Source organism: Venturia canescens, chromosome 3 (genome assembly GCF_019457755.1).
Source record: "Venturia canescens isolate UGA chromosome 3, ASM1945775v1, whole genome shotgun sequence".
In the NCBI taxonomy this organism is placed as follows: domain Eukaryota; kingdom Metazoa; phylum Arthropoda; class Insecta; order Hymenoptera; family Ichneumonidae; genus Venturia; species Venturia canescens.
The window spans coordinates 9392006-9418831 of record NC_057423.1 but is presented as its reverse complement, the minus strand read 5'-3'; the positions used below and the strand labels follow the sequence as shown (position 1 = coordinate 9418831).

The window sequence follows — 26826 nt, the reverse complement described above, 5'->3', positions numbered from 1 at the left end:
GAAAACACAAATTTTTTCAAAATTTTCTTCTACTTAGTTATCGAGTAATTACGCATTAAAGCAGATTTCTTATGCTCGGAATGTATACCTATATATATGGAAACGCTATGCTTATACACGTAAACTTTAGTGATCAATTACTCGATAACTGTGTAGAAGAAAAATCTTAAAAAATTTGTATTGTCAAATTTGGCACTAAAGAATATGTTCACCAAATTTTATAAAATTCTAAACTTTTTGAAATTTTTTATGTTTTTAGCATGGTTTAGCATGGCAACATTGTATCGCCTGTACCGAAACTCCTTAAGTTTTTGTCCTGGTGTTCCGTTCCGGGGGGTTGTGCGAGCAGGTTTTATCTCGACAGGAATAATGGCAAGTGATTTTCCGATCGCTCGATCCACTCGATGCGTAAAGCACAAAAATTAAACGATCAAACGAACTTACCTGTTGTGAAGTTCGATCGTAATTATATGTAGAGTCTCGTTCGAAATGATTACTAGGTAGTACCGCTATCAGGTACACGCTCTTGCCACAAACTTCAGCCCCAAAAACAAAACAATCTCCCTTCCGAGCCTCCTTGCCACCACCCAGACCCCATTCTGTCATATCGTTTAAATATTTCTTATCACTAAGGGGTGGGCGCTGCTATGGTATTTATCATTGCTTAAGCCATTAACTTCTTTATGGGGTGGGACTTAATCATTTCGAACGAGACTCTACATATAATTACGATCGAACTTCACAACAGGTAAGTTCGTTTGATCGTTTAATTATATTCGAGTCTCGTTCTCATGATTACTAGGTAGATGTTTAGCTCAGACTTCGATAACTATTTTATTAATCACAATCTTATTACAACTTCCGTGAACGATACACTTAAGAACCAATTGTACTTGCGAATGTACTTCTGTCATGCACGATTGGTCTATTATAAAATTTAGCGAACACTTGCGAATCTCTTGACCAACCGGCCAAACTCTTAATTACGCTCAAATCAATTCCTTTCTTAAGAGCTGCAGACGTGACTGCATGTCTTGTACTATGCGCTGAGAATTCATCACTTATACCACTGCGTACTAAAAAACTTCTTATCCATCTACTGATGGTTTGAGCGCTCGCCGCCTTAAATGGTTTTCTCGTAGTCAATATTAATCTATTGATATTCTCACGCGATTGCCGAGTAACAAACAAGTAACGCTCTAATGTACTGGCAATACAAAGCTCCGGTTTATCCTGAAATTTGGGTATAATCAACAATGGTTGACATGCTCCTAGACGGGATGTTTTAATAAAATCATCTATTTTAATTTCATACCCAGATGACGTTCTCCTAATATTACTTATGTTTATTGCCGCTAATGTCTGCACCCTGTGAGCCGTCCCTAATGCTAAAAGCATTACTAACCTATCTGTCAATTCCACAAGACTTAATGCTTCTAACGGATAAAGCTTTGCTATATTTTTCAAAACAGGATCTATGTCCCAGATTTTGTCATATTTCGCTTTCAACGGTCGAGACCGAAAAACTCCCTTGAAGAATCGAGAGATGACCGCACTTTTAGCCAATTGTCCTCTAGAAATTAACGAAATTGCTGCTCTAGAAGTATTAAGCGTTCCATAAGAGGCTCCGTTCTGAAACTTTTCCGTTAACCATAATAAAACATTTCTTTCCTGAACTTCATACGGATCCCATTCCTTATTTTTACAAAACGCGCACCAATCTTCTAAGGGCTTGTTATATTGCTTCCAAGTACTTTCCGCCAATGACGCGATCAGCAAATCTACAGACTCTTCTGGGACGTCTTGTCGAAGAAAGGCCTCCCTGATAACTTGCCGACAAGAAGAGTTAATTTCTCGGCTAGCGGGTGTTGCCCTGACCTATCAGGTGATAAAAGTAGATTATGTGACCATTTGAATCTTAACGGAGGTTCCACTAGCAATGAATTAAATAATGGATACCAGGGCTGTGTATGCCAATCTGGTACCACTATTACTCCTAGTGCTTGATCCGACATAATCTTTTTAATTACCCGCAAAATAAGAGCGAATGGCGGAAATGCATAAAAATAAACATCTTTCCAATTTATTGTAAATGCATCAATAGCTATTGCCCCTGGATCTTTGTGCCACGCATAATAATTCCTACATTTCGCATTGCGTCTCGATGCGAATGCATCAACCGTGAATGGACCCCACTTTTTATCAATGATATCAAACACTTTATCAGATAATTCCCACTCTGTGTCCATATTCGTAAACCTGGAGCCTCTGTCAGCTTCGGTGTTATCTTTTGACGCAATATAAGATGCAAATATCCACAGCTTACGTTTTTCACACCACTGCCAAATATCACGAGAAATTTGATTTAAATGAGGGTATTGAACTCCTCCCATACGATTAATGTATGACACTGCTGTAGTGTTATCAACTCTGAGAAGAATTTCACAATCCTTTAAATTTTTCGCAAAACACTTCAACCCAAAAAATGCAGCAACTAACTCTAAATAGTTAATATGCAACCTCTTTTCCCTTTCTTTCCAACAACCATGCACCAATTCGTCTCCACAATATGCACCCCACCCACTGAGCGATGCATCTGTAAAAATTTCCATTTTAAAATTAAATGAACGGATTGGGTTGACCGTACTGACAATTTTTTCTTTCCACCAATTCAAATCTTCTTGTAATGTTTCCGATAGTACCATTAATTTTTCGTAATTATTATTATTGTTCAATAACGCCAAATATCTTTCACGTTCAAATTTCTTTGAATATAACCACCCATATTCCACAGCTGGACAAACCGCTACTATACAACCTACGAAATGTGCAAACTCTCGAATTTTACATCGTGTCTTTTTGCTATATTCCTTTAACATTGTTAATATTTTTCCTCGCTTTTTAGTTGGCAATTCTAACGACATCCTAACCGAGTTCAAAACAAATCCAAGGAACTCACATTCCTTGCTCGGAATCACCCGACTTTTCTTCCAATTTATTTTAAACCCCAACTCTTCGATCAAATTTACGGATCTCTCAACATTGGTACTGCATGACTGAAAATCTGCACCTAGACATAACCAATCATCTAGATACCTCACCGACAAAAATCCCTGCTCTCTCAAACAATTGGCAATTGGCTTCATAATTTTTGTGAATACAAACGGTGCCGTGCATAGTCCAAAGGGTAAACATATGAATTGATATAACTGTCCCTTCCAACAAAATCTAAGATATTTCTTACTTTCCTGATGCATTGGTACCAAAAAATACGCATCCTGTAAATCGAGCTTTGCCATAAAACAATTACAAGATAATAATCTTATGGCTGTGCGAACATCCTCCATTTTAAAATGTTCATTGCCAATGAACCTGTTTAACTTTTTCAAATTAAGAACAAATCTTTTCAATCCATTTGACTTAGGCACCAAAAAATATGAAGAAATGAACTGTCCTTTACACGGCAAACATTCCTCGATCGCACCCAATTCTAGCAAATTCTCGATCGCCTTATCATAATCTCGTTTTTCTTCTCTCTTAATTGTCGGCTCAGGTGGTACATATAATTGCTCTGGATCACTTTCAAAATTCAATTTATAACCCTTTATCACGTCCAAAACAAATCTATCAGATGTTATGTCAGACCAAGCTCTAAAAAAAATATCTAATTCTTCCAGCAATTTTTCCTACTTCTAAGGCCTCTGCGATCGGTGCGGACCTCTCTCCCGTGCTCGAGTCTGGTTGTAATTTCTCGATGGGCCGCTGTCTCGATTTGTCTGCCCCTTCGACTGATAAGCATTCCGCTGATACGCTCGTGACTTGTTCCCCGTCGGTGTATACATCTGATTCTTCACAGACGGGGTTCGCCAGTTTCCCGACTGCGTCGAACGCATTGGCATCTTTTTTGTCGGTAGCACTGGTTTTAATGCCAAACCTATCTTTTCCATGGATTGCGCACTTTTCAGTTTATCTGAAAGACCTGTACCGAACAAATACTCATCCGATCTGCTTTTTTCCAACACTGTTTTCGCTTTTTTCTCAAGCCCTGGATATATAAAAGCTTTGCGCGCCTTGGTTATCTGATAATGAGCTTCAGCTAACAGTTTAACCGCATCCAACTGATATTTGATTAACTTTTCCCGATCGCTCTTGTCAAACTCATTTCTAACCAATAAAATCTCAACACTCGACGCCAATGCCGAAATTGCTGACCCTACAACATTTTGATCCGCAACAAAATACTTGTCTCGTTTCTTAATCGAATCATTTGTTGACGCTTCAATTTCCGGATTCAATACCGGAGCCTCTAACAGTACGCTTCCTTTTCGGGGATACGTATCTAATAACTCTGCCTTTTCTTCTTTCTTCAAACCTTCCTGCACCCACTGAGCAATTCGAACCGAGATTTCTGAATGAAACAAACTTGTCTTTTCTGATGCGGAAGATTTTTCACCGAGCAACTTCATTGTCTCTTCATCCAAAGGTATACAGTCAATACCGTCAGCCATCCCTTCTCCAGCTTTGTTCTCCGACAATATGTTAACCTCCGGTTCATTATTTCCATCCGAATTTTCTACCCTACCGGATACACCTGGAAAATGAATTTAAAAATAGACAAATTTCCCCATTTGTGCTCATTGCCATTTGAATCACCCAACGATTGTTCTCATTCGTGTACCCACGATGCCTATATTCAAGCATATAACCTCCGGCATGATCTTTTATTCATGTTTGTTGAAAAATTTGTCGTCATGACAACGCGCGATATGTCCCACCTCTCGTGAGGGCTCATCGCCGAAATGCAATGCCCGGTTTATCTCACCTCTCGTGTGAGCTTACCGTCAAAACTCGCACAGCTTATCTCACCTCTGGTATGAGCTTGCTGCCAAAATATAATCAAACTCACTCAAATTCTCATTTTGATGAAACTGTCCATACTCAGAACCAGGACTGCTAACTCCTTCCTCGCCATCTGTGTACGACGAGCTCTCTGACCGACCTCGACGTCTTTCCAATTTCTTAATTCGCCGTAATAAATCTTCAATTTCATCTCGACGACGACTTCTTTTTCTTTTTCCCATTTCAACACTCCTTGAAATCAGAAAACTTTCTCACCTACTCCGATACACACAAAAATTTATTTCGATGTGGCCTCGTCGTGCACAAAACAACGTATGACAGAATGGGGTCTGGGTGGTGGCAAGGAGGCTCGGAAGGGAGATTGTTTTGTTTTTGGGGCTGAAGTTTGTGGCAAGAGCGTGTACCTGATAGCGGTACTACCTAGTAATCATGAGAACGAGACTCGAATATAATAAATGATGTAACGCTCTATCGAGGGCGTGTAACTGCCGTCGCAAGTTTCGGAAATTTCGTGAGAAGAGTACTTTGTCGATTAAGTGAAAAGGGAAGAAGAGCAGAAGATATCTGCTAAGTAGCCATGAGGGAATGAACGTGAAGACATTTTATCCTTTGTCCTCCGTCCACAGAGGAATCAATCCATAGAACGGTCCATCCTTTCATTAACCGCATTTTCTTTTTCTCTCGCTCTCTCGCCGTCACGCTTTCTCATTCGGTTTTCTTTTCTCAGAGCTCCGAGCATGAGAACCTGAAGCAAGAGTCGTGTTCCCTTCATCCCAATGTCTTTTTCGCGGTAGCTTCGTCAAAGGCTTTAATTCGCGGCAGGAAGAGAGCAAAAAACCTTCCGGGGAATGGACTTTTCCCCGGAAAGTGGTAGAAAAAAGGCAAAAAGCGAGACAAGCCGAACAAATTTGTGTTCAGAGCAAAAAAAACAGTAATTATCTTCCTGCTGTAAATCGAGTTGTGAGAGTTTGGCATTAACCGTTACAATATTCATTGGAGTTTCCATAATTTATACTTTTAGATAAATTGGAGAGAAATAGCTAGTAAAACGTGCAACCGGAGCTCTGAAAACCGTTCGTACTCGATTCCTCGAAAGATAATAATCCCCACGAAAAGCGGGTTCTGCGCAGTGGAGTTTCATTAATCAAAATTTATTTGTCAAAAAAATGTACGATCCACTTTGGGAGAATGGATGAAAGCGCGATTCCAATTTGCGATACGAAAAGCTGTGTAATTCGTCTGAGAAGCTAAATTCGCAATGAATTTTTAACAACTTCATTACCGAATGAATTGGCTAATTTATTTGAAATGTCACTTGAAAAGTTTCCAAAAACTCCACGCGTCCGCGGATTATGGAATTGAATTACATTGAAATCAAACGAATCCGCACCACCTCACGGATGTATATAATGCGCAACTGCCTGGCTGCCCGTTTACTTGAACTACTACCACTCGTAGGTCACGTCTGACCAACACGAGTGCTTTCTACTATCGCTGTGATTGAACACGTCAGAGGAGGCCAGCGTGCTCGCAGCGTTGCACAATTGCCGCGTCAACGATTACGAAATGTCTGGGAGTGTGGAGGCTCACATGTCGAGCCAAAATGCACCTGCAGAGCGGTGCGCATTTCACCGTCTCCATTCCTCTTTGACCACGAATTCTACGCAAATGTTGAATAATATGATCGGTGAGGCAAAATGAACCGTTTCATTCAAAGTCCCATGCTGTCAAAGCAATTATTCACAAAACACTAAACTTGGTACAAACTTTGTTGAACTTTGACCACGAGTATAATACTAATAAAACGAAAATATATTGAAACTGACAAAGATACGTTCTACATTATTAAAATTTATTTTTTTTTATATAGAAAAACTCTCAGAATTTTTTTTTGTAGTGCGATTTTAAATAAAAACAAAAATTTATCTCGCATAAATTATTTTCGAGCAGAACGAGAGCAATTGAAATTTAGTGAAAAAAGTGTAAAATCATAATTTTAGTCGTCGAGTGATTTGATTAGAAATAACGAATAAGCAATCATCCTGATTCGCACTCTCGAAAGGGCTGTTGTACAGAGTAGTTCATTTTTCCCCTTTTGCATATCTGTCCATAAAGTGTTGGTCGACTGTTGTATGGATAATTTACTCCGTATACATTACTGTCACAGTCACGTTGATTGAATTATTCCCTCTACACTCTTGCCTGCTGGCAAGTCGTATATTTAGCTTATTATTCATGCGGACAGCGTTTGTCGAAAGAATATATAAAAGACACTTGTGTAAGCGAGACTGTGACCCCATTTCGCACGTCTATATAAACATTAAACGTATTAATAAAACAAAGCCTAGAATCGGAAGAATTCTTGACTCGCACACAAGTCTATTGACTCTACAAAAATAAAAAGTCAATTTCAATGTTATCGATATTCATTTAATCAAGTTATTGCGCAATCATCGAATGACTTTCTTCCAGATTTCATTATCTGTTGATTCATTTTATTTGTTTTTTTGTTTACCTTGCTTCTGTTTCGTGGTGTGAAGTCTTCTTTGCTCGCCTTACGCCTTTTGTCCTTGAGGATCATCCGAGCCGCCGCGAAAGCCATTTTGATTTATCGCGATGTGAATTTTTTATCGAAGCACTTCCGTATCGAAAAAAATCAACTTACACGCGATTGTCGATTCGTACTCGCGACTTTTCCCCTTATTATTGCTCCGCGAAATTCAATTTTTTTGAAATTTTTCGGCCAACTTTTATTTCGCCGTTTCAATGTTATCGGTAAACAACTTTTATAACGCAGCAATACGATATTTTCTAGTATCACTGTTCTAATTTACCCGGAAAAAAACTAATCTGATTATTATTATTATTCAGTATTTCTTATAATTATTCATTTGTAATAGTAATAATTATTGTTGTTATTGAGTATACAATAATTTGTATAACTCTGACGATTACGAATGAAACAATTGATCGTTTAATTGAACACTATCGATTAATCGTCGGATTATACGGCCACATCGACTAGGAATATTTGCGGTATTTTTAGTGAGCTTTTTACGTTGGAATTGACGAATGACTTTGATTTTAATTAATTTTGATATCGAATAACCGCGATTATGAGTACAACTGTCGTGGCCTGTTATCGAAACGTCGGGATTACTTTTGTCAGGTTGGTGCTTTTGTTGCTGCTTCTTCTTCTTGTTAGCCGTTGCGTCGTTCACTACGAACATTGGTCACTGTTGCTTTTTTTCACGTTTTCTTTCTTTGATTTCTTTCTATTTTTTCCTCCGTTTTTGTTTGTTTATTTGTGTGCGTTTCTTTTGCGATCCCTGTATTCACGTTTCCCTGTTTACCATGTTTGATCTTCGTTTACATACATGAATATATATAATATTTATACAAATAAATATTTATATACACATACATATGAGTGCGAATATAATTCTGTATACGTATTAACGAATTAATATTTGTTTTATTTACTTTGTTCACCAAGGTGTGTTTTTATACTTGGATTACTACACGAGTCGCGGTAACATCCCTCTTTTTCAGTGTGTGGCTCTGGCTAACTGAAGCAGCTATCGAGATATGGCCATGGATCTAGAAATAGCAATGATTTTTGATTGTTTCGATTTGACCTTGAGGCTTGTCCTCTGACAAGAGTCGAAGTCAACGATCGATTGATGAGGGTTGCAGCGATGATGGGAAAATAAAAAGTGATGGGATTCGCGAGTCGAATTTGTGAGAGTTTTCTGTAGAGGTTGACCGGATCGAGTCACGCGTAATTCAGGATTTTCCGGTCCCCGCGATCCCTCGATCAGAGCGCGCGTGTTTCGTCTTATTTGTGCAATCGTTCCTTCCCGTGGATGCAGAAATGCTCTACTTTTCGAAAGCGTGGAAATATTTGCGAGTGCACTTGCCAAAGTTTGGGTTCTTTGGGAAACAAGGGTGTGGAAAAATTCGAAGGACTCTCGCACGGTATTTTTCTGCTTTCCTTTCGTTTGTCGGGTTATTTTCGTGAAAACAGGGGAACGGAGGAGGAAGAAGGAAAGTTCTATTGTACCAGCGCCCACTCTGTTTGCACAATTTCTCTTGGATAACTGACACTGCACACGCTGCGAGCCAAAGCGAACGCAGAACGGCGCGCGAAAGAGTTTGATCCAGCGTGCGTGTACGCGGTTGCACAACCGCGCGGTGACGCTTGGCTTTCTCTATGTAAGTCCGGCGTGCAGCTTTCGCACATGAAAATCCCTTGTCAAATCAATCACAAAGATTTGTACGAGCGAGGAAACAGCGACGACGTGGCGAGGAAAAAAACACGAGCGAATATCCTCGGCATGAAAACTGACTTTTAACAGAACCGAGCCCCACTTTTTTCTCTGTAATTCCGGAATAATTCTAATGGGAAATCGATCAGGGAAATCAATGGAAAATGGCCGACTGCGGAGGAGGTTAACCGGAAACTAACGCGTCGAAAAAAACTTATAATCAGGAATTTGAAACTGTATTTTTTCTCCTCACGACGTGGCTGGGTCTCGTGAAGCGTGAACGAATCAGCAATTAGGTTACGACAGGAAAGGAGCCGAAAAAATAAAAATTGTCAGACTCTGAACGCTCCGACGCGAAAACAGCCTCGAATGGGGCAGCACCATCGCAGCAGATCCAACATCTCAATTTAAATTGTACGCTTCGCAACAGTCTCTCGAAATACGTGAAATCGGATCATCTCATTTACGGCTCAACCAACGATTCTCTGCACAGCTTGACGGAAACTGGGGAACGCGATGTTACAACAGATATTTTGATTATGAGCCTGTACAACGGCCACGACACTAGCAATAAAGGTCGCCGTTGACCAAACCTATGGGATACCTTCGCGAGTTGGAAAGCTCGTGTATTTCCCTCACGATTTCTAATGACCGGGACGCGCCTCGTGCGAGCTAGTTTTAATAGCGAACTTCCCCGCAGTCCCTGCGACGCCACTTACAGACCTCTGAATGTGCAACTGGCTGGACTGAACATGCATCGCGATATGAATAAATACGATGCGAGACCGTTTGAATTGTTAAAACGCATGAAAACTGTTTTGTAAAGAGGATTCATAACTCCACCCAGTCGTTTCAATAATTAACGAAACTAATGACAACGACGAAGATCTTAATAACGCTAGTTTCACGTGACAAGCGGATTCAACGACTCGCTCCAATTCGCGTGTGTTCACTTGCAAACAATGCCTGCACCCTTTTTTATCTACACCGCATTCAAGTCTTTCAACAACACGGCAGCATTGAGGTAACCCCTTTGCTGCGTGCTGGTCAAACGAGTGCTTAATTTTCAAAACGCTTTTAGACCGAGTCTAACGAACCGATTAAATGCATTGTCGGTGGATTTGTATTGCAGCGTATTTTATTAACATGTGGAAATATTAAAAACGAGAGTTTTGCTAAAGCATCTACTGATAAATGCAAATTTCCACGATGACACATTTTCGCAGGTATTTTTCAAATAATTATCTGCATTTTCTGACCGACTTTATTGCATCGCGTCTCATTTTGGTCCTTAACCGATCCTCTACGAATCCACCGTGTAGTTTTTTGTTCAACTTGATCATTGAGCAAAAAAACATTTTTATTTATCATTTCTGAAGGAACGAAGAACGAATTTTTAAAAAATCTACGTACTGAATTCGTAGAGGATCTGCAGTTGAGAAACAAAATGAGACGTGGTTCAATAAAGTCGGTTAAAAAATACAAATAATTCTTCGAAAAATGCCTGTGAAAGTGTGCCATCGTGGAAATTTGCATCTATCAGTCGATGCTTTTGCAAAACTATCGTTTTCAATACTCCCACATTGGTCTAAAAGCGTTTTGAAAATTTAGCACTCATTTGACTAGCACGCAGTCCAGGTTTACCTTAAACGTGACGAGAAGCGTACATTCAAGCTTTCAGATGATTCTTGCGGTGCAGGCACCGTATAAAATCGGAAATAAGTCTTTTTCAAGATTTTATTCCCCGATTTAATGAGGTTCGTTGATGTTTCACGATGCTCTCTGCATCACGAGAGAAAGATCGAGGCAGAATATTCCTCGTTCTATTCGAAAATTTGGCAAACCTCATTACTAACTGCATATATAAACGTCACGTACGTGAATTTCCATGTGTGTAGGTCAATATTATGTACAAAGGAGTGTAGATTTCCTCGAAACTCCCTCGGGATCCTGGTGTTTTGTAAAGGCGATTCGATCGGGGTTTGAGGGGCTGGAAATATCGTCGGTGTATAACGAAATGACGGAAGGGCGAGTGAGAAGCGAAGGGGGTGAAATCCGTGGGAAACGGTGTGGCGAGACCTCGTCGGCTTGGCAAACCTCATCGTTCTATCGGCGTCTGAAATTGCACGGAAATGTAGTCGTCCGAGCTTCGAACTCATTCCTATATACAATCCTTTCGATAGGTGCATATAGCGTGCTGTATATTCATGTATTCGCGAGTATAAACTCCGCGGGCGCGCGGGGAGGTACTCTGTATAATCGTTTGGAGCCGGTTGAGCGAGAACACGCGGATATCCGGGACAGATCGAACGATTTAACATGATTCACGCAGGAGGTCGAAGGCGCATAGTGCTGCGTGGCGAACAATATTTCACAGAATCGCGAAAACATCGCGTCTGTTATACGACACCCAAATCCGTTGATAACGATAAGCTTTTCCTCTATTTTTTGCCTCTTGATTCGGCGTCGTTATGCGCGCACGTATGTACTTCGTGTGCAAAGAGAGTTTCGAGGGAGCGTTTTATCAGGGTCGCACGAGCTAGTCGATCTCCTTCGAATACGATTCCGAATTTTATTCTTCCATTTTTCGTTGCAGTTGTACTAAAATTGTTTCGAAATATTTCAAAATTCATCAGATTGCGCGATGAAGGTGAATTGAGCACAGAATAAATATATGAAAATCGCTGGGCTCCGGGACTCGAAAGGTTTATCACTTAAAATATAAAATGCCCGGTATAGATCCGAATTCTTGAATTATTCACGAGAGAGTGTCCCGTGTGTCACGATACTTTGGTCGCTCTTTTTTCCCCCTCCCCGCCTCTCTGCCATGACTGTGCAGAGAACACACTTTTTCACAGTGCAACCGTGCTGTGTGCACGTCAATGAATACGTACGCATGCCAACATCAACGACAGCGCCGGGGCGACCCAAGTTTATCATTGCGATGAATGTCACACGCAAAGTGAAACGGTATTCCCGCATGAAAATTCTATCTTTTTCCTCGCACAGACGTACTACCTTTTCGCACATACCATTTGCCCCTTTTTATTACTGCAGTGATGAGTCACGTACGTGTGCACTACACGGTAACAAAGACAGTCGATATACGCGACTCGAAAACCCCTCGACGCACGCTTCCGATCAAACAAGGGTGTTTCCTCGTTCTAAATTAATGGATAAAGATGGATAAAACACTTTTTTTACAGTCTACTATTGCGAATGGAAACTTTGACCCAGATAAGTGGGCGAATGGAAGACACACTTTTCAAGCACTTTGTTAACTGTTTTCTGTATACTTTCGACCTCCAACTCTTTAAGTTTCCTTCGAAAATAATAATCTTTTGACGATTCGTGTATGCGGATTAAATAATTAGTGAAAACGTCTGCATCGTTTTATTCAAGGAGTGAATAAAAAGTGCTTTTTCAATGATCTTTCAGACCGAAAATTTCACTCTAGCGGATCATCGACGCCCATTATTTCAGCTTGCTAAATATAGCCCCTTCAATTTTCACTCCTCGAATTAAGCCGCACGAGGGCGATACGCGGTTTGAGAAGTTGAAGATTTCTAAGCCCCAAGGCTCGCTCAACTTCATTCTCGTTTTTTTAATCTCTCCATTCACGTTTCTCTCGAATGATAAATATATCTATAAATACACAACTTCATCTCGACTGGTGTCTGCTTTCTTATAATCGAAGTTCTGGCATTGCAGACGCGAGAGCACGAAGACCTAAGAATCTTCCTCGTTCCACCCACCGACTAATTGCAAAACTTCTAGCAACCACGGGACTCGCCAGTGGGATGAGGAAGCGGGTTTTCTTAATCCATATATATATATAAATACAAGAATGTGTTTTCGTTTCAATCTATATACGTAAATACGAAGCGGAGATCGGTTATGGAAAAGGAGATTCTTCATCGTGCTCTATTCCACTTGTTTTTCTTTCTCTTCCTCTGTTATAATAACGCAATCGAGCGAGAGAGCGGCTTTAAAGCCGCACGAGTTCGCTTTTACGGGCTTAAGAGAGGAAAAAAGCGTGTAGAAAATATATGTAGAAGTAATAACTTCGATAAGGGTCACGCTCCTCTATTGAAGCTCTCGAATGAATTTCCGCCTCAGTCCTCTTTCTCTCTCTCTCTCTCTCTCTCTTGCCCCCTTTTCCAACCGTTGGACTTTCCGTTCTCGCAAGGACGACCACATTCACCAGAAAAATCCATTGAAAAATTGCATCTTTCTTGCCACTCCAAAGCTTTCTGTTGCAGCTGGCCTAAGTACTTTGTCGAGTATATTCGAGCCGAATTTTGTCGTTGCAACATTTTTGTGCAACCCATGATCGAAGGGAGCGTATAAAAGTGGTGCAAGTCCTATGAGCAGCTCCGACGAATCTGTATTTAGATGGTGAAATTTCACCTTCGTAAAATGGGGTGTCAGAGGCTCCGAGACAAGGCAAAGCTCCGGGACGTCTTCCTTTTATAATTAAATCAAACGAACGAGTGCGAGAAAGATCGAAATGGAAATTCAATTGAGATGCTAACCAATCTTTCCGTTATAACCTCCATCGAAAAGTTCATGCACGTATCGCACGACTTTTCTCCTCGCGTTTTGCCTCCGTGAGAAATTACACGAACTCGGAGTATTTCTCCCGAGGCATAATTTCCTTCGGGTAGAAAATTGAAATTTGATACTGGGTATCTTGAGACTACTTCGGGCTGCAATCTGTCAAAAGACGATAATAAAAGAATGTCCACGAAGCTCGAGAAGTGGGGCGATTTAGTGGATTCTATAGAGAGGCGAGTTGTGATTCAATATTACTGTGTAGATGGCGAAAGCGCGAAGAGGAAAATTCCCCACATGCCTCACTCTCTCTCGCTCTCATCCCCGATAAGCTCCATAACTTCCTCTCCCCATCGCCACACCATTTTACGAAAGAACATATGACGTGATGTACGATCGCGACCGGAAACGCTCGAGGAAAATACCTCGCGATGAAAGTCTCAAGTTGCTCCGCAGCCACTTCTCCAACGATTCTATCAAATTCTTCCCCGTACCGATCCCCCGTGAGAAACTATCATTTTTTAATGAAATTGCATTTAAATTGAGTTTAAGAAAAAATATCTGGTACGTCGAGGATCCTTCTGTCTCGTCAAATAAATCGTTATTGCGCTGGCATACATTTATTCAAAGTAATAGTCAAGTATGAAAAACAAAACACGAAAAATTTCATTCGATTAGATGACTAGGAGAGTGGATAAAATATTGTACGAGCTTGTAACGCATGAACGATTCTCTTTAGTTTCCGAAGTTGCATTTATATTGAATCGTTAATATTAAGAGCGAAAAAATTATCGCTCTTTCGGGGCAGTAGCAAAATATTTTCTCGAAAGTCCCCGGAGCCGTGATGAAAAAGTCGCAGGGAATTGAATTATCGATGACGGAGAAAACTGAAGATATCGCTATGCAAGTTGCAGCAACACGAAGTTTTCATGACATTTCGATCGTCAATTAGTATTATGATGAAAAATAAATGCGCGAGCACGTTTTAAGTGCTCCTAAAACCCGTTGAAAAAGTGTGGAAATTGAGTTTTCCATGACCAAGAGAACCGGAGATCGAATAAATTTTCAGGATTAGGAAAACCGTCAACAATACTTTGGGTTTCAACGATGAGTCAACAAAATTCAAGATCGATCCACTTCCCTCTCCTTAAAAAGTGTTTTTTAAATTTTCTAACGAACGAAATGAGATTATGCGATTGAAGCGTCGGATATGGCGGCAGGTGCGTGCGCGTGTGCTCGAAAAACTCGATTACGAACTCGGCGCTAATTCCTCCTAATCTGAGGAACGGTTAGCGCCAGGGATGATTGAGAACTGAAAGGATTATGTGCGTCGGATGAGAGCGTAGTTGAGAGTCGGTGAAGGGTTTTGAGAAATAGTAGGCGTGCGAATAATTCAACTATTGTAGTTTGCGAGGGTGCGCGAGAAGGGGCTCAGAGAGGAAACTACGATGACACGTACGTCGTGTACGAGAAATCGAGTTAGGGAGATGCACGCGTTCTTGTAAATACGAGAGAGAATGCGGGGGAGTGAACGTATAGGGAGAGCGAGAGAGATTAAGGTGACGCCGTTGTGGTATCCGTCCGAGTTAACAGCTTCCGGTCACGCACGAGCGGATAAACGCGATTGTATATCGTGGCTTCTCGCGACGACGACGACGACGACGACGATAAATTCAACGATCTGAGCCATGTGTCGCGTGTGCGGCTTTAACGTGCGGCGTATTAAAACTTAAGGGATGTAAACTGAAGATAATCGGATTAAAAGGCAACACAATTCATTAAGGGACTCTGTTACAATGGATGTGACGATGGAATAGAGGCTGCCGGAACGTATCGACTAGCTTCTATTGAGAAAGAAGGAAAAAAATTGTGGATTTTTGAGAATTCATTATTATAAAAAGAAAACTGAAGTAGCCAATTTTCAGGGGTTGATTGATAAATAAAACCTTCATTTTTGACGTTTTGGCTTTCCTCGAAAGACTTGAGGCGCATTTAACGATGGCAGGAGAATTATTTCAATTCATTGGCGTGTAAGAAGCTTGAGAGAAAGAGGAAAATGGAACTTTATAAAGCTCGAACAGGCTTCCCTCTCAACCGGAACTGCTCGACGTCGGAAGTCCGAGGACAAAGGATAGCGTCGTTCTCGTCGTCAACGACGACGACGTCTCTTCGTCAGGTTCCTCTTTCACTCGACGTCGTGAAACTTACGAGTGGTGAAATGACGTTGAAGCTTAATATGAAAGCTTTTAGGGTACAAGTACGAATTGAGAAATTCAAGCACCGAACAATGCCAATGTTACTCCGCCACGATTTGTAGATTTTGACGTCATGGAGTATCGTCAGTTTTGCTATTCTTCATTACACTATCTATATATACTCCAACGATTTCTCTCTCTTTCTCTAATTGCCACAAAAGCTATATCTATGAAGAATATCGATTCTTGAGACAACGATATCGTTTGCCATCAACTTTATTGATTCAGGATGAAAAAATCGATGAATTGTGAACGAAATTAAGGAAGTCCATCTAGCGATCGAAATAACAAAGAGACTTCGATTCGAAAATTTTAATACGCCGTAATGAATAATAAAAAAATATCCTGTGCAAATTTTAAGGATACTTTGTTCGTGAGAAATAAATTAAAATGGATTCTCCAAATGAACACGGTCTCTTGCGTTCATTTCAGTGGTTTTTACCCCATCTTTATATAAGAAATTTTCAGGCATTGACAAACGGTTCTTGCACAAACTTCCATGAGTGATGGAAAAATATCTAAAGAATATGTTTACATCTTCGTAAAATCTATTAAATATTTATAAAGCTCGGAATTAATGATTTTTTTTCTCGAAAAGTAGTGATTGTTGGGAGTTTAACCGACATGTTACTTTCACAACGGCAACGTTGCAACCGCGCGCTTTTTCAAATCGGAAACTACGTTTTCGGATCGACGCAACTCGCATTAGGGACTTGCAATAAAATATGAAGGACGGGTGAGAAAATACTGGTGTAATTGATAAAAACTTGTTTTTTTAGACATTTTTGAAATGTTTCAATTATGCCAAGCGCTTGAACACTGATTATGGCATGAACGCGCGTGAAAAATTCTGTCAATGACAGCTGTACAGACAGTACAGGCTACGAGGTCACAATAATTTTTCTTTTGTCTAATTCGATATCAGATGAACTTGCTTAACAAAGCCGGAAAGAAAAATCGCTCATCCGTTATTTCTTCGCGGTCATTGGAATCGTTTGAAATTCCGACTGTTGGAGTCACGCCGGAAAAAGTAACAGATCTTTTCAATCCACTGATCAACCAATAACCCATTTTTTCAGATTGTTCCAATGGAAGCAATTAACTTTTTCATAACGATAAAATTTCAGCGTTTTATCTACGCAATTTCATTACTTTTTTTAATCAATTAAAACGCATATTCTGATAAAATTTCTCTCATGGTGCGACTATTCTCGATTATCTCGCGTTGGAGAAACTTCCTTGCGGCGAATAAAGATAGGGGCGATATCTGGCGCCTATCGGACTAATAAAAGCAGGATATCCATCGGGACTGTGTGTGTGTGTGTCGAGATATAGGAAGATATCCATGAATATACGAGGAGATTCGGAAAGAGAGGAGAGACCTGCCGGAAATCCTGCTCCTTTATAGCGTCCGTGGTGTGCGTGTACGTACGAGAATGGGGCGTATTGATACAGCCGAGAGCCGAAGCTGAGCCGCGTTCATCGGACCGGAAACGAAATTTCGGGGCCGATTTTCGTTTTGTTCTCCGGGTTTGGAGTTTTCACTCGTCACGAGGGCGACGTCGAACGAAATGGGAAAAATGGGATGACAGAGAGGGTGCTGGTGGCTCGGGGGGATGAGTCGAGGTGCGAAAAGACGAGTACAAAAGAGCTGAAAAAACCAAACGTCGGCGAAATAAATTACACGGATTTGCTTTTTTTCCACGTGTCAGGAGAAATTTTGTATGAAAAATCTTGTTTCAGAGGCGATCGAAAAGGGGGCGCGTTATTCCATTTTTTTTCAATTCCCAATCAAATGATTGAGCGCTTTTTTTGCATAGATTTCGTATTTGTTTCTTTTTCCTCAATCCTGTTGCCTGTCGCGACTCTCGTTTCATCTTTGTTACTCCCGTGGCTGCTAGCACAGGGGGAGTATTGATCACTCCCACCGTCTGCACCCTCCTCTCCTACTTTCGAGCGCCCCGGCTCGTCCTGCTCGTGGTCCTCCGACCTCGAGGTCCTTCCACACGTACAAATGTACAATAACAAACGCGAAACTAAGTCTCCGTCGTCATCGAACGATCAATCTGCTCACCATTGCTCTTCTGCATTGCCAAAAGAGGCTCTTCATTTCGTACAATCAATCTCGTTGAAAATGGAATCTAACGTATTGGCTTTATAATGAAAATATAAGCAATCCAATCATTACGGAATGAAGATTAAAATCGTTGGGATACGAGAATGAAATGAGAAGACAATTATAAAATGAAGTGAAAACTGCGATTGCGATTTGATATCTGAAATCGAATCAAGTATAAGCTTGAAACTAAAATGAATTCAATTCTATTCGAAATATCCGATAAAACGAGAGTTATCAATAGCTCTGAAAATCCGTACGAATATTATCCAACGGTTCGTTCAAGAATAAATTTCCTGCACTAGAGACGTAAAATTCTCATTCCGCAGTCAACAGCAATTCTCGTCTCATTCGATGCAAGTGAAATGGACTGTAATCTCGCAGTGACAACTTCGTCTCTGGAGAAACAGTAGTGCGGAGCGTACCTGGAGTCTTCAGCCGGAGTAATTAACCGATTGATATTAAGGTGGAACGAGGGACGAGGATTTCGAGGAGAGTGGGGCCGAAACAATTTAAGGCACGATAACATAATATTGGGAGTAATTTATGGAAGCGAACGAATGAAATGTTCTGGAGGAGCGAGACGGCGAATGTTGGGCTCGTGTATCCTCTCGCTACGAGGAGAGTTGAAGAGAGCCAGATAGAAAGAGGGTTGGAATTGCGCCAGGAATGTTGCTAATCCGCGAGTAGGTACGGGTCCGTTAAACCGTACAAATGAGATGTATGTCCATTTTGTACACGTTAATATCTTGTATCAGTGATCTATTTGAAAGCGTGTATATGGAAGAGCAAAATAGTACCAATGACGAAATCCTCTCTGCATCACTTCGATATGAGAATTCTCTAATAATTAGTATACTCGCGGTATGTCGGTGCGATTTCAATCCCTCGATATAATCAACAGAGCGATTTCGATCTATAATAAACACACTGACATTCCTCGCGATTTCGTAATCACCGCCGTAAAATATTTGTCTTCCCCACATTTATTAACAATTTTGGAAAACTTTGCCTCCCCCTCGTCCGAATACCTTTGCAGTTGCATCCCCTAACGCAATTTTCTTCCCTCATCGATTTATCATCACGAGAGAAGCTTTTCCTCTTTCACATCCTTCTCTTCGATCCCGAGGGCGAGAAATTCGGCGAGGATACTGGAGATGCTGGAGAAGGAAATTGGGCCAACGTCTTCTCGTCGTCTCTCTTCATCTCTCGCCCCCTTTCTCTCTCCACAAGGCGAAAACGCTCGCGCGACACCTCGAGTGAAGAACCGGGGAATCCCCTGGATCCCTCAGGCGTTCGTATAGGCAGAGCAGAGAGGCAAAAGCTGTTTGATATATTCTATATATTTTATAACTATCTGTATACATCCAACGACGAGGGTGTATTTATCCTCTAAGGTTTGCATGGGGGTTGACAATTTTCGGTATCTCTGTATACGCCTCCTGACAGTGCATACGTAACTGTGCATCTTCTCTCTCTCTCTCTCTCTGTGTGTGTGTGTGTGTGTGTGTGTAGATGTGTTTTTGTGTTTGCACTTTGTACAGATACTGGGTTCATGTCCTACTTTACAAGATTGAACTGCATAGTGAAGAGAGACATTAGGATCAACCAGTTACCAAATACAAACAAGCTTCTACAGAGAATCGATGAGCCTGCTCCGGGGAGACACGAATCGATCCCAAAGGTAGCCTCGTTTGTTACGATAATGAGGACTACTTTGCCGATTTTTTTGTCCCGTAAAGAGCGTCGGCTTGAATGATGGCTGAGATTCTGATGATGTTTTTTTTTGTTTTCCAGTAAATTGTTTGTGTCTGGCGAATATTTTTAAGGCTGCGAAGCTCGAGATCATTCGCGGGAGGAGTGCTGAGGGAGTCGAAACTTTACTGTCATAACTCTCGATTCGAGTACGTGCGATATTTTTCAATGTTGTTTCGTGAAAAGCGATTTTTCATAACAGAAAAATACGTGAGATGGAAATTTTGCCCTCAAGGATTTTTCGCTCTTGGGCACACACGCGACTCGAAGATTCGACTGGAACTTGAGCTCAAGAAAGTTTTATCCTCGAAGCATGAGATGATATAAATTTGAATGATGCGATAAAACAAAAATTCGCAGAGCTATTGCTCAAGCGATAGATCCACGGAGGGGCGAACCCCCGATTTTTCTCCCTTTCTCCGGGACCGTTCGACTTCGAGCTTTTACAAAGTAGCCTTTACAACTTTTCGCATACATATGCTTACGACAGGATTTACATGCATCCCCGTATCGCGTGTGTGCGGATGAAACATTCAGCAGGCTTCCACTATAAAACGAGTTAGCTGAGTCATTATACGCAACTTTGGTCCCACGAAGCATTGCGCGTCCCGTACAGCGCTTAGTTTTAACGAACAACTCGTTGAGATACTGATCTCTGGTGGTGGCTCGTAACGGCCTTATAAAATTAAACGTGAGGTAAAAAAGGGTAAGAAAAAACCATTGAAACTGTCTGCGTGCGATTATCCTCAATTTTTCAATATTTTTATTATTCTCAGCCTCATTTTTCGAGGGCTCTTCGTTTTTCGGAGGGTTCCAAATACTCGAAAATCGAGATGAAAAATACTGGCTCGAAAAAGTGTATTTAAAGGTAATTGGAATCCGTAAATGTGTTGGCGATTTTCACTCGTTTTTCACGTCGTATTTGTAGAGCTTTTTTTTCATAAAAAGATCAAAGTTTTCGGAAGGATTGAAAAAAGAAAAAAAAACATCATGAAACGTGAAATTCCCGGGCTGTTTTCATTGGGAGAAATACCTACATTTAATCAAACGAAATACTCGACCAAAAACGTTTGTTTGACACGAGGGGTAGAATTTTAACATTCCTGAAACTTTTTTCATCCAATCGATGCCTAAAGTAATTATTTTAACGGTTTTTATGTTGAGCTTTTTCCGGTCAAATGTGTGTGTTTTTTCTCTTTTACTGCAATCACGTTTCGAATATTCGTTCTGTTACGTGTTATGTTTGTTTCGTAACGCGTGTGCGAATCTCGTATTAATTTTATCATGAATAGCGATTTTTTTTTTTTTTTATACACGAAATACATGAAATTTGGAGAAGTAATTAATTACGAAATGCTGGTTTGAGTATAGCTGCTAGAATACAAACTTGTGCTGCTTCGTTGGCATTGCTTTCACGATTTAACCTACACACGATGCAAGAAAAGTGATGTGCTTGCGATAACCTTTAGTGGCCTTTTAAAACTGATGAGTTAATGTGCTGGGATTCCTTACTTAAGTGTAGCTATTAGAAAAATGAAGTGATTCGGGTCGGATAAAACATCATTGATCAGGCAAATTGAGTATTTAATAACGCGTTGGAGTATTTATGCAGTGAGAAAAAATTTGGTTGAAACACTTGAAAAATGTTCAATTTAACTGAAATATTTAGTCCCATACGCACAACAAGATATTTAGATAATTATTCAAATAAATAGTGATTTGGATTAACAAAATTGAGGGTTATGTGAGGATATTTGGGTTACTATAACGTCATATTTTATTAGTACGAAAATATTAGTTAGTGCATCCGAAAACTAGGAATACGTAAAAAAAAAAGTTTTTCGTACCAACAATTGAAATAAAGAAAATCAACTATTACATCGGACAGAAATTTAGTTAGTTAGTTCAGAAATAAGCAAATCTGTTTAACTAAATTATACATAAAATATAATGAACTTTCCCTCGGGGTAGATATTTGTCAAAACAATTGATTTGATTCGTCATCGATAAGATTTAGTTAAGCTACATGAAGAAAAAATCCGATTATCAAAATTAATTGTTATTCGTCACAAATCACGTTAGCTAATGTAATAACAAATTTCAACAAATTTTGGGTTTTATTGAACTGACCAGTATGATTCGATTTCTCAATAAATCCATTTAGATACTTCAGTACTTTATATTCAAATAAATAAATCATAAAAGTGCATGTGAATTAAGTAGAAATAAACAAATGTTTCGAGTTCTTTGAACAAAATATTTGGTTTCACTCCTTTAGTCAATTCACATAAACAAAAATTCAGTGATTCGGATAAATTTATCGCAAGCGGATGTTAGTTCAGTTCAATAAAGCAACAAAAATATTAACTAGAGACATTTAGTTGTTATTACAGCGATTTTTTTTCAGTGTGGTGGCGTCACGTAAAACTACTTGGAGACAAACGCCGTTCGATTGTTCGTCTTGCTCTTCTCGTGGCTGCCCTTCGAAGGTTATTGTGCTCTGATTCGTGTACTACGTTTTAACCAGACGTCAACGTACTTGACCCAATCTCAGTTACTTTTATTTCAAATGACTGGAGAAAGTCTGAAATATTTTTATACTCGAACGGTATAGTATAAACTAAAAATAGGCGAGAGAGTCATTCGCGTCTCGTATTTAAGGGATACACGATAACGTTAAAGCACGTGGCCTGAAATAACTTCTCGGAGGTCATTATGGAGATGGATATACAAACGAGGGATACAAACCCTTGCTATCAATGTACTTTTGTGTATATCCTATGTTGTGTTAAGCTCTAAAAGTGCTGAGTGTTCCTGCGGTTTAATCAATGATAAAATCGCACGCGATAACCTCCACTTTCCATAAATTCTTTCTCATGCGCTTCACTCTTCAACTGTTATTCCATATTCGCATGACTCGTTTGTTGAGATTTTGGAAAATTTGAGTTTCGCTGATACTGGAATATTGTATTGATGGTAAATAAACAATTTTTTTTTGGTTATTTTTTTTTTTAGTTGTTGAGTAATTCTTCTGACTTTAATAATTTATTGTTGGAATGATAATTTTGTGATCGATAACGAAACGGAAATGATATTTTACCTCGACGAGTAAATAATTGCTAGAAATCAATGAAAAAGGGCTCGGAAAAAAGTTTGTTGGAGATATTCGGACGAAGATGATTCAAGGAATTTGTTAAACAGTGTTGCACTCTCATTCAATTGGGGAATAAAATTTTTGAGTAAAACACAAGTATTGGACACACGAAAGCAAAGAAAATTACTGTAATCGCAGGTTTTCCTATCAAATTGATTTTACCCGTCGCACGCCAATGTCCAAACTAATTTCAATAATTGCGTAGCGATGTGGAGGGAACACAAGAGAGGCCCCGATTAGTGCTGCGTGCGAGGTGATTTAGTGGACCACCGTTACACGACGATGATTTTGTAAAGTCGAGCCGTTAGCCAAATTAACTTGTTCCTAAAGTTGCAACCGTAAGCTGCTTTATGGGAGACCGAATTTGTGATTTTATGCCAACGCGACACTCACTTCGAGCCCTTGATCGACTAATTTACTCGTAAACGAGCGAATTTATATTTCATTCCCTCTTTTAATTACTCCTGTGGACTTTGCGAACGTTACCGAACATTGCTCGAACTCGGAAAAGCCTCGCGACCGAAGTGAAAGCCAATCTTTTCCAAAGTCCAATGTACCGACTAACAATTACATGGTAAGTAATTAAAAATCAATTCCAGAAATTTAAAAAACTTCGATTCCTTATTAAGGTAGATCACGTCTGTAAGAATGTATTTTACGAGTGTCTAAATTCGCTCGATTTTTACTTCCTAATTAAAGATATTATCACTCTGAATTAATGTCAGAATTATTCATTCGAAATTGTACATTTTTTCAACTTATTTTTTGGCGAATGAAATACGAGCTGCTAATTGAACGGGGATCCATGACTGACAGAACCCGAAATTTCATTCGTGGCTAAAATACTACAGTTTTTTATGTACAAAATCGCTTTAGAGGGCACAAAGAGAAATGGATGAAGAAAAAAGTGTTTTAATAAAAAGACAGAAGACCGTGACAGGAATGGCCCGAGCCAAGGAGAAACAAAATGCCGAAATAAGCAAAATGTGAGGTTACGAGAGCTCATTATCAGTTTCGTCCAATCTTTAACGTAATATATTAAGAGACTCGGTAGAATCTCGAGACAAGTACATTGATCTTTATTACTAGTAAGACAATCGTCTCGAATTTTTTCCCAGACCTTCGTTATATACTTTATTGTTGTTGTGTGCTTTTTTATAAACTTTGTAAGAATCGTTCATTCGTTATATGGAAAGATAAACGATTTTTTAAGCATAGTCCCTGTTCCTGCGTGTATATATTTTTCTTCATACTTAAATACCTTTATCTCAATAGCCAATAAGACGAACCCTTTAAAATTTGATATGCGTGTCAGTTGACTACCCATTGAAAATGTGAGTAAATTTTAAGACTTTGTTAAGAAAATCGTTTCGTGGATGAACTAGCTTAAAAAACTGTGTTCATTATTTCGTGATCGATTTATTAAATAGAACGGAGAAAAATATAAAGAAAAAAAATAATTTTTTATGAAGCAATTTTGTAATGGGTTTCTCCTGCTTGAGCGAATAAAACTTTTTATTTCAAAGTATAGATTCGTAATCTCAGAAAAGCTTTTTCTACTCATTACAGCATTTCCTACACGAACAGTAGAAAATTACGTAGAAAAAAGGAAGAAAAAAAATGATAACATAATTGCTGGAATTTCTGTGAAAAATTCCAACAATCCTTTGGAATTTCACTCAGTAAAATGATTGCAACGAAAGACTGAAATGTCTTTACAAAAAAATCGAATATTGGAACAAAATAATTCTTTCACTTAATTTTCATCGATGGACACGAACAATATAAAAATGAATTTCGTTACCAAAGCCAATTCAATCATTTTTTGCCCGATTTTTCTAGCATCGTTTTTTATAATATCTGAATAAAAATTCGAGCTTTCAAGTAAGATATGTCCAGTAGTGACAAATTGGAAGGGAGCTTTCGTTCTCGTCCGCTTATTGTCAGGGCAAATCTCGTAATAAAAGGAGAAGGTAGTCGGTTGCATTTCTAGAGATTCCTCGCCGTAATACGTTGAAACACGACGCGGTAGGAAAGCTCGAAAAAAAGTTTATCCGACAAAGGACGTGCCAAATTTGAGCAGGAAACGAAAAGCTCGACGAGGGCTTGCTACACGGCTGTAGAATGGAGCATGAAACCTACGTATATCTATATATGTGCTCGATGCGCATATATGCATCCGATTATAATGTCTCTTGGGACTCGAATCCGTATTCAAATCCGCGGGGCTGATTGAGTGCCGAGAAGAATAAAAAGAATAAAAAGGATTTACAATTCCCTGCTGTCTTGGCACTGGGCTTAAATGCACACAGGATTATCTGAAAATGTATGAAAGTTGGAAACTGAAATTTGTTCTCTCATCCACAATTTTAAATTTCCTCAAATTGCTAATTATCTTGGAACAAAATGAAATAAATTACGAAATTAACGACCAATTTCTCAGCTTAATCATAGAAATTTATTGAGTGTCCACGATTATTTAAAGATGAATTAATTAATATTGCAGATATTGAAAAATGAAGTTTACAAATCGAGTACGTTGCACTTCCAGCTCTCCTGGCCAGTCGACGAATAACCATTTTGCAAGCTTCATCGAAATCAATCATCCGACCGATTGACGAGTGCGACAGCTCACTATCGATGAAACATTGCACCGCTAACGATGCTCACAAATTACCCACAAAAATGGAGTAACCGTCGGTGAAGCTCCTTCCCGCATACTTTGCGAATACTCTTCAAACAAGGTGGTCTGAACCACGAATGAAATTCACATCACAATATCCAAACATCGTGCTCAATGAATTAGAATTTTCATACCCAAACGAAATAGTGAATCGAAACAGATTATTTTTATGAATCGAGATAAATTTGAATGCCCCAAAGACGTGGTTTCATCTCCTAAAAATGATCGTTCCCAAGAAGAACTCTAGAAAATTGAATTTTAATCGATGCCAGATCATCGAAAGATCGCCAATTAATTGGAATCCTTCGACCTCGAATTCCCCATATACACAGAGATGAACAGATCGAGATAAACTAATAATGTTTCCCGTCACTGTCATAGATAAGGGACGATTTTACGGGCCATCGCACATCAAATTAATTTATAGTGCGTCACCTATTTCTGTCCTCCGTATACGACGATAAAACTTTGTTGCACTGCGAGCTGTGCACACGTGTGTATACGGCGTAGCCCACACGAAGAGCCCTCTGCGTTCGATTGTTTATAAATCTAAGCTCTCTCTCTCTGGACGGAGTGAATCTCGCTGGAAAATCGAGGGGATTCCTTGATCCCTAACGACCTTGGAGGTGGTACTGCAAAAACTGCATCTTCATTGAGGACGAAAGAATGAAAGTAAAAAAGTAAATCGCCCCACTTTACGAGCTCTAAAAAACAACGATGAGGAGACTCGATGGAACGGTTCGTCAAGATCGACGAGGTCAACGGCCGGGTAGGAGGGTCTGAATTTTTCAAATTTCTCAAATGTTAATGTTGCCTAGATGGAAGAGGGATGGGTTCGAGGAGACAAGAACTCGCGAGAGAGTGCAATCTCGATAAATCGGCGGGACACAAGCGCCATTTTCACGATAAAAGTGTCACACTCGAGAGAGTTAAAATCTGGGTAAACGGCTCCTGGAATCGTGGGAAAATCCTGAAGGATCCCGAGCCCTTCGGGGCTGAGAGCGAGCGAAAAAGCAGGAGAGAAAGAAGAGATAGGAAAAGGGTTCCGAATGGAGGGTTGTGCACCCGGGGTTCGTTCTCCGGCCTTCTCTGCCATTCTTACACACATAAACACACCTATTACATGATGAGTGTACGTATATCCGTGAATATGATACCCATCTATGTCTTCGAATGGTGTG

General features: G+C 39.8%; 1 protein-coding gene across 3 annotated transcripts in view; it reads right to left on the bottom strand.

Annotated features, from left to right (window-relative positions):
- LOC122407565 (calmodulin-A-like) overlaps positions 1-26826 on the bottom strand; it is a 97563-nt gene that overhangs the window by 51602 nt on the left and 19135 nt on the right. Inside the window, exons 2-3 of one of the 3 annotated variants that reach the window (XM_043413873.1) lie at positions 8344-8460; positions 7376-8205 (exon numbers count right to left, since the gene is read on the bottom strand). The exons of 1 other annotated variant lie outside the window; for it this stretch is intronic. In XM_043413873.1, coding sequence (XP_043269808.1) covers positions 7376-7462 — 87 coding nt within the window. In that variant the 5' untranslated portion in view covers positions 7463-8205; positions 8344-8460. Of the gene's footprint in view, positions 1-7375; positions 8461-26826 lie in introns of all 3 variants that reach the window. One more of the 3 variants, XM_043413874.1, reaches the window with a different exon arrangement.